The sequence below is a fragment of the Styela clava genome, chromosome 2, assembly GCF_964204865.1.
Source record: "Styela clava chromosome 2, kaStyClav1.hap1.2, whole genome shotgun sequence".
NCBI classification, from domain to species: Eukaryota; Metazoa; Chordata; class Ascidiacea; order Stolidobranchia; family Styelidae; genus Styela; species Styela clava.
The window spans coordinates 21,795,391-21,805,054 of NC_135251.1; the positions used below are offsets into that span (position 1 = coordinate 21,795,391).

The 9,664-nt window shown below is 37.1% G+C and overlaps 1 protein-coding gene across 1 annotated transcript; it reads right to left on the minus strand.

Moving 5' to 3' along the window:
- Nucleotides 1–1,926: 1,926 nt before the first annotated feature.
- On the minus strand, nt 1,927–7,754 carry LOC120335497 (uncharacterized). Its single transcript, XM_039403003.2, has 2 exons — nt 7,345–7,754; nt 1,927–6,627 (listed from the first exon to the last, which is right to left on the minus strand). The coding sequence occupies exons 1-2, from the start codon at nt 7,700–7,702 to the stop codon at nt 2,486–2,488; spliced, it is 4,500 nt and encodes a 1,499-aa protein (XP_039258937.2). The 5' UTR covers nt 7,703–7,754; the 3' UTR covers nt 1,927–2,485.
- Between the last annotated feature and the right edge of the window lie 1,910 nt (nt 7,755–9,664).

Genomic DNA, 9,664 nt, shown 5'->3' on the forward strand with positions numbered 1-9,664 from the left:
TATCGGAATTTAAATAAGAAATGCTTTAGTGAGCAGCAAAGATGGTATTTTTATTTTAGACCGCTGGGCGGAGACATGTTTTTCTTTCAGTTTCGTAGCGCACATAAGGGAACTATCTGAATTATTTTGTAATGCTCCCTAGAAATTTAGTAACAAATAATACTTTGTTCCCATTTCCAAAAGTTGCATGTTTTACAAAGAGACGCTTTTACTACAAAAGATATGTGTTACCATCTGTCCTATATTCTCTTCTTTTCCGGCAACAGTGGCAGTCGGATGAATCTCAAATGTACTGCATGCTTTTGCGTTGAGTTGGGTAGCCTTTTCATCGTCTTTTTCAGTTAATATTAGTTGAGGTGTTCTAAGACGGTGATATAAAGTATAAGTAAGCTATTGACTTGATAAGTAAGCTAACACTCGTAAATCCTTTCCATGGACAGCAATTTTAGTTGAGCACTAACTAGCTAATGAAACGGTATTAATTAGGTACGGCACAGTAACTTCAAGAAAGGGTAGAAGGGGTGGGTAACCCCTGGCACGCGTGCCGAATTTGGCGCGCGAGCCTCATTTCATCAGGAAGCTCGTATGGCACAGCGTTATAGATAACCATTGTACCGATGTCAATGTTCTGAACTAAGCACATTCGAACCTTGAGGGGGATAGCTGGACCTGGTCACGTAGACTCTGGTCCTGGTTTGGTTGCTCAACCTTATGAGTCCATCGGTATTGATAAGCTGGTAAGTTGACTCTTCTCATTCCCGGTCCATGTAGCTGGCAACTGAACTAGAGGCGTAGTTCGCCGCATGATTAGGCCGTTTTATCCGCTTATCAAGGAATGAATCCTGTCTTTATTCCGGTTCAGCACATTTCTGGTGAGCTTTTACTCAATGTTTGCACAGCCTTCGAGATGTATCCCGAATTGTCTGCATGCTCACTGTCACTGAAATTTGAAAACATTTGCGCGGGTCGTCATTTGCACTTTACACCCTCATTGCACCTAAGTAAAATTCCCATTTTAAAGTAAATTATTTACTTTTATGTAACTATGCGCGCGAGAATCATTTTGTGGATGGCTTCCAGATCGTTGGTCCCAGAAAAAGTATTTATATATATATTGCAAAATTTTGTTCCATATTTTGTTCTTGTTAAATGATTTGCACGCTCATAACGATCATTTTCATTCAGAATATAAAAATCTGCTATTTCAAAGTGTTTATAGCTAATTTTAAGCTAGCCTATTGCAATTTTTACGGACTAAACTTTATTTACTGCAACTGAAATGAAGAAAGACAATTCAATTTAAACCTAAATTTGGGAGGCATAACCAAAAAACTGGCCAAATATTTTATCACCAAATGCCCGGAAATCCTATGCGGTATCTTATCAATACCTGTATCGCGGTAACGTTACAGGGACTGTCATAGCTTTTACAGGTCCTGTGGCGATGATCCATTCTTCTTAATTCAGTTTCAACCTTAATTGAAATAGTCTTCTAGCGAAAAGTACAATGTTTTAACCATTGAAAGAGAACGCCGATTTTCCATACGATAATAAAGAACAAAAACGTCATAATGACAAAACGATCCATAAGTCCACTCCGTGTCTAACAAGGTGCTATTTTTCACTTTACAAATTGTGGAACTGGTAAATTAACGAGAGGACAAAGTTGACAAAATTATGCTCAAAATCGTGTGGTGGCGCTATTCTACTGCGTTTTATGTATTGTCTGCCTAATAAAAATAGTGCCCAGCAATAACACGGACTGTGTGTTTTAAATTTATAGTTTCAAATAAGTATATTATTTTACTTCAGATCATTACGCGATTAAGTAAACCCATGATTATGACTTGATCCACGTTACGCCTCAACATAGTAATGAGTTCCTAAAGACTAGGTAATGAGGCGACACAAATATTGCAATCATGAATGCGTGAATGATTTTTATTTGCGCGAAATCTACAGGCACAGTGATAATTATAAGTGCTTACCGTATTTGCTCGTTTAATAGCCCGGGTGCTTAGTTTTTTAAACATACTCACTAACCGGGCCCTTATTCAAACCGGCCCTTATTCAAGCAGGGGCGCTTGTTATTTTTAAAGTAAAATTACACACAAAAATACCAGTAGATAAGATCGATCGTTACAATAATTAATAACGTATATTGTCATTTCCAGTTCTCAAGTATGATTTAAACGAGAATAATGAAAATTTTGACTTTTTCTACGCACCGCAGGTATAAATCCGCAAAAAAAAAAATTTTACACCAGGCGGGGTATTCAAGCACCGGCCCTTATTTATTTTTATGTCCTGTTCACACGGGCGGCTATTCAAACGGGCCCTTAATCAAGACCGGGCGTTAAAACGAGCATTTACGGTATATACAATTCAAATCCATTTTTCATACTTAAATATTTCGATTCAGTCATTCTTCAAACAGTGTGTACAGATTATTCCTCCCGGTAACTTTGGGATAGTATTCAATGTTTTAGTCCAGAAGTGAAGAATTCACCGCCCACAAGAGGGCTTCTAGTAGGACTTTTGCAGCAGCTCTTTTGATTTGTTTCTGGAGAACGACAGAGTCCGTTGAATTAACTTTGCGAAGTGCGTCTATAGCGTACTCTACACAGCGTCTGAATTTGTAGCGTCTCAGCGAGCAGAAAGCAAGCAGGATGAGAGCCAAGCTAGGATGTGCGTGAGCGGTCTTATCTTTACCAGGTTCCAGAAATATTTTCAGTTTTGATTCCGATTTTTTATATTTTCGAAGGGTCATCAGGCATTTTGCCATGTTTAGATTTATTGATTTCTCGATCCCAGCAAAACGACCTTTGCGCTTCAAGATACGCAAAGCTTTTTTAAAACATTTCAAAGCTGTTTTCGGCTCATTCAACACATAATGGCAGTTTCCAGAAGCATAGTATAACGATTCTATCATTTCCACAAACGAACTTCCAAGTTTGTCAGCCTGATCTTCCAAAGTTGTTCGTAGTGTAGTAGCACATTCGTTAACGTTGCGAATTACTTCTTCAGAAAAATTGCCTGCTTTGGATGATACATGGTCATGTACTGACACTATAAGAGCAGCTTTCATGACTATATTAGCTGAAGAAATCATGGATTCATTTCTCACTTCATCCCCATCCATAATCAAACTTTCATTAAACGCTTCACTCGCTAAAACCGCTGCTTCAAGGCAGTTTCCTAAATTTAAACTACATTGGGCGGACTTTACTCGTATGTGCAATATGGAATTATCTTCATACACTCTGCTTTTTCTTCTGTTTTCCTTCATCTTTGAGTTACGACTAATGTAATTTTTTGCTTCATCCCAGCGATCTAGTTTTGCCAAGCATACCCCAATGTTTTCTATTACTGATGTAGTTTCCATAAACATCGTGCCTGCTGTTGACGAGGCTAGTTTTTCTTGCATTGCAAGGGCTTCGTTAAGGAGTTCTAAAGCAGCTTCATATCCTTGGAGTTTCATCCAGCATGATGCCGCTGCAATTATGAGATTTGCTGTTTCGTGCAACAAGCTGTTACTGTCACAAGGCTGACGTACGATTATGCCAAAAATATCTGTCACAAATCCCAATATTGGAAACTGTTCACTAGCGGGTTTGGGAAAATCCCCTTTATCCGAGAGAGAATCTAGCAGGAATTTTGCTACTTTAATCAAACAATGTAATTTGATTATTATCTGTTCATCGGGTTGACTAGATAAATTTTCGTCCATTAAATTGACCATATTTTCACCATTTCCGGATTGTTCGTACAGTGCGGAAACCCATCCGGTGAAAACAATGATTGCCCCGAAAGGACTGAATGAATCCCGAACATTACAGAACCGCGCCATTTCACATAGACATTCGGAATCTTGTTCACAATGGTCCATTATCGCATCATGAGATAGAATTATATCTAGCAAATTGTGAATCAAAATAGAAGCTCCGATTAATCCCGTTGTGGCAGAATCTGGAATTTTACCAAAATCCAATACACATTCATATCCGTTCAGCTCATAAAGTCCTTGCTGAATAGCCCGTATCAGAATAGATTTGTCCCGCTCCAGTTCGTTGTTTTTTAATATCGTTTGGCTGCACATTTTATTATAAACCTTTGACGCACATTCGAAAGCAATTCGTAGTTGATTGTCACCATACGAATCAACGTCAGTGTCAATCATACTGGAAGAAAGGACAGGTCGCAAGCATCTCAACATGATTTTTACCACAGATTGTGCAATCGCCATCCTGTCTATGCCATGGTGATCCGTATCGAACGCCACGAGAAACGCCTCACAAGCTCCCTCTGCTGCCTGTTGATACTTATTCTGTTTTAAACGACATTGTGATAGAATGATTTTCAAGTGGGGAATATCATATTCTTCTTGATTATCTGATACATTTATAGCTTCAAGCGCTTCCATGCAATATTTTTCAGCAAGGCTTGGCTGGTTAAGTTTGGTGAAGCAGTCTCGAAGTTTTAACAGTATTGATATAGTACTGGAAGAATGTTGCTGCTTTGATTCGTCCTTATTATCGTAATCCTGAAGTTGCAACGCGTTTTGCAATGCCGATACACAGTCACGGTAATGACCTAAATTATACAAACATTCGCCGTATCTCTGTTCCATCTCAAAGATAATTTTGTTTTTGTTAGTACTTGATTCATTGATCAAATATTTTTCACAGTATTCCAAGCAAAGTTGATATTCTTCGGTTAAATAATGCACTTCCGATAAAGCTAAAATTATTCTCATGTGCAACCGTCCTAAAGTACATGCACTTTCGTCTCTCGACTCTATGGCCGCTTTGGCCTGATAAAGATGATTTTTAGCTTCTGATAACTGACGGTTTGCAAGCATATGTTTTCCGATACGATAATGAAGAAACCGAATGATTTTAGGTTGATCCACTTCAGGTAAACTTAAAATAATTCCCAAACAGACGTTAAAGTTCTCATTAGCATCATCGAATCGTTCTAATTTTAGTTGACATATGCCTTTCAGGAAATGTATTGACGCGTTGTTAGATGCGACATGATTCTTTTGATCATGTGATTTCATACATTCTAAAGCTTTTTCAAACATCCCGAAATGAGTAAAAATTTTTGCTTTGACTTCCATGTCGTCTGTTTTTTTACCATAGCTTTTTAGGGAGTCTAACCTGCCACATGAATCAATAATTTCCTCAATGCAATTTTGCAAATCAGATATTACTTGGAACAGATTAACGAAATTTTCTTCGCCCACCATTTCAATGAAATTTGCAAGGGGCCTGATCCAATTTTGATGTTGTGAATCTTTATCGTTTTTAGAAGCACCAACACGTAACCAAACGACATAAGTAAAGGTAATAGCACTTTTTATGCTTTCGGCGTCAGTCGCACTCAGCAACTGATCGTTAAGAAGAGTTTCAGCTATGTCAAAAACGCAGTTGGATGTAAAGTTTGCAAAATGTCCTATACCATTCAGAAACATATTCAAGGAATGGTAAATTGTGTCGATGTTAATTGTTTTGGTTGAACATTCATTCTCTAGTACCAAGTTTCCAACTTGGAAATCGTAAATACTTTCCTTCATTTGATAAAGAATTACTTCTTTCATACGACCTGATTCTTCAGAATCCGAGAACAAAAGTTTTCTCACACGTTTGTCAAATTTTCTATGTATTCCTTCACTTCCACCGATGCAATAAGTTGTAGCCAATTTTAACATAAATCTGGAATCAGCAATTTTAACAGGCGTAGAAATGAGTTTCATTGTATCTTTTACAGTCTTGATTGGCGCATTCCCAGCTTCTTTCATACTTTCACATCGCAGGCCACGGGGTGTAAAATTGTCTTTGTACCAATTTTTTCTGCAGTCATGAAAGGAATGGTCGTTTAATGAAGCTATTCCGAACTCATCTATTGGAGATTCTCCAAAATATATCACAATAACTTGAAAAAATAAGTAATACCATCGAAAATACTCCAGAACTTGCTCAAAGTTTTCTTGCTTTTTAGCATCATTGTCCAATAATATCAATGTTTCTACCTTTGAATATGTGGTGATTTCTTTCGTAGCTAATGGTCCAATCGCAACATGACTGAACTTACATGGGGGTTCGCCCAAAATCTCTATGCATTTGCTTGATACAGCGTGCATGATTTCAGAATACCCGTCCGCAATATCAGTCATTATATTTTTGATATTATCAATATCTTCGAGATAGTCATATGACCCGGATTCGACTCCGGTTCCATAAAATTGCTTTATTTTTTGCAGCGATTTTTCAGTTTTTTTTCTTACTTTTTTGACGTTATCTTTGTAGATTCTCTGCGATATTTCGTGAAAATCGGTTAGACGTGATTTTGCTCTTGCTGATTCCAGAAGAAGTTTGCTAAGTCGTCTCATGTCTTTCAGTATATTATACGAATTTGATCCCTTTCGAATCAAGGCGGTTTTGAGCAATGCACATCCTTGTAGAAGACTCTGCTTTTCTGTCGATCTCTGCAAAATGGTGTTCCCCAGTTTATGCAGAAATTCGGCTTCTTTGCTAGTTTCCAGTTTCGTTCCATCCTTATCATAGGCGATTTTGAATTCTTTCATTACCTCGAGTTCCTCTTTCCAGATTTTGTCTAGATTACCTAAAGACATTGAACATGGTTTAATAGTTTTATAAAAGTTTGATGATATTGTGTTGCAACTTGTGTGCGATTCATACCGGGTAAAAAAGGGAAGAAACCAAGAAATTTGTAACAAAGTAGAATAAAGTAAAAATGATTTGTTCCACTGATGATGGGTACAGAAAGTTCGGGATTAGAGAAATAAATATCTTTAAACTTTATAGGATTAAGTTTTGTTGAGTTAAATTCGTCTTATATAAATGTTTGATTTTTATATAGACTTTATAATGAGTATATATAGTAAGTATGAGAATATTGACTAATGTAGTTATTTAAATGTTCAAGACATCTCCGATTTTTGTAGATGTTGGGCAAAAATTCTCTGTTCGTAACGATCACTTGGTAAACATAAATTAACATCAAGATTTCAGTTGGTAAGCATAAATTAACATCAAGATTTTTTCACAATCCGTCAACGAATAATTTGCCCTACAGCGAACTGGTGTGGAGAATTTTCCCGTATGTGTACAAACAATTTTAGTACCATAGTTTGGCAAATACATTCTAGAAAATACTTTTTATGCGCACAGATCTCAACTACATTTTTTTTTGAGAACAATGCACAACGTAAGGTATGATTATTATTTCACTGGTTATTAAAATAGTTTATTTTATCTGATTTATATCAAGACAAATAAATGTAGCTAAGTGTCAATCAATATACGGTATATTAAATACCAATTAGCATCTGTAATTCGTTCCCTTCTGTCAGTAGTTGGGACTTCGTTTCTTCGTCATGCATGTATTCAACTGTGTTCAGGGCATAAATGGCGTGATCCAAAATGCCTCGCAGGTCTTTTTCAGTTTCAGGCCTATCTTTATCAGACCATACCACTTTTAATACTTCAGTAATAAGTCTCAATGCTTCACGAAATATGTCTGACGTTACAGAATTTATGTTATTGTGGACTTCGACAAGCGCTTGGCGTGCTTTTAGTACTGTCGTGGTGTAATCCTTGATGGCAAATGCTTCCTCACTTCTACGCAGATACCCTTCTGCTTTGTTCACATAACTTTCCTCATTTTCAGTAGCCATTTGATAACTCTATTTTTTAAAACTGAAACCGAAGAAGATTCAAATACTTAATTCATCTGTCATGTAAAATATAATCAATACTGGGAATATATATATATAAATATGTTGTCATTATCACACTTTCTAGATATGACATGGCTACAGCATGCAAACCTTTAAGTCCATGCATCTAAAACAAATAACTATACGTATACCTGACATGGGCTGGTGACCGAGCGAGAGCCCATCGTTCGCCATGAAATTAAGACGTCTTGTCGAATTTATTTCTCCCTGTGACAAATTGAAAATCCTATCCTATCTTTGGAACTGTCTAACTTTATATGCTCAATTTTCCCTGTTGCCATTTTTGCTGCCATGGTTACATATAGCTTGTCCAATTTTTACTCGATCAGGAGTAGCCTACTTTTGGGTTTCTTCAGTCGAGCTGAAAACTAAATAACGTTGAAATTATGGTATCAATATTTATATAATACTGATAGCTAGTTTGTAGCCGCCTATCATGAGACTAGCGGTTGATCTAATTTGAAAGATCCGCCCTTATCTCGTATTCGTCTTCTCCAATTTGAATTCGTTGAGCCTATGCGAAACGTTTATATTTCAATAGCTCGAGGCAAGGGCTGAGCTGCGCGCGTTAGCTTGCCATTAACCTCTTCACTTTATTGGCAACATGCCGTAAATAAAAACTAGTTTAAGCATCAAAACGCTAAAATGAATTTGTTTTTAGAACCTAATTATTGTAAAATACTGTCTAAATGTAAACCGACGCCATACTTTCCTAGAAACAGGCTACAATCACACAAGGTAATATGACGTGAACACTCACATTTTTAAAGCGTGTTGATTACAAGATGATCTGGTTCACGTCCAACACTAAATATGACGTCATGAGTCCTCGGGGACTTGATGATTAACTTTAAAATAGGGAGAAGAACATCGCGACACGATTGATGAGCCTAGTGTTGATGCGAATGAAAAAACATTTCCAGAATTTTTGAAATCAGTCCATTATATTTAATCTATCGGAAGAGGCTGTCTGGAGAATTGGAATATACGGTAACTGTAATATGATTGACAAGCATTTATACGTTGATCAAAGTTAAATCTGTTAATTCCGTTCGTAAACTTCTAACCGACGATGTGAACTGGATTGACTTGACACGCGAAAGTGATGCCCGAGACACCAGGTAAGGTTATCGCTGTCAAGATCAGTAATAACAAGAATGAATGTCTTCTTATCACGTATATCCGTCATAGTTGCTAAGACAACCTACAATACACTAGAAACTAGATAGATTTGAAGGAATAAAATGCCACAGTCCGACAGTCGTATCTCAGTTCCAAAGAGTGATACAATCCTGTTTCCCCATGGTAACTCTAGCGTTGCCAGAACATTTCTTAAAAACTTCTCACTCACCTCACAATACATTGATTGACCTATACCAGGGATGGCGAACCTTTTTCACTGAATGGGTCAAAAATGATATTTTTATCGCGGAACAGAAGAGAGTGGGTCACAGATATTTGATCAATGTTTGTAGCTATAATAAATTAAGAAACTTCTGAAACAAATCACGATACAACGGTTCTGTCTGTGTTGGTGTAGTTTAGGTCTTTACCTATACAGCACTTTTATCAGGGACTTTTTATGGCACTCGGTTTTTATGAAGAGTACGAAAACACGTATATGAATTACGTTTAGGATGATGCGACAAATTATTTTACGGTTCCAAAGAGTTTGGAGGGAATTACAGTGTTATATTTCTCTATCAGCTTAAACCATATTAAAAGCACTTTGCACTGCCCCATTGGTATTCCAGATTTTCAGTTTTTTTTTTTCAAGTCTGAAAGATTTTGTATCCCCAACGGCATTGAAGGCGAGAAACTATTAAAATGCAAAGTAGCATCTAGGTCTCGTATAACCCCTAAAACAGTCTGCAGATCCACTTCTGAAAGAGACAAGAC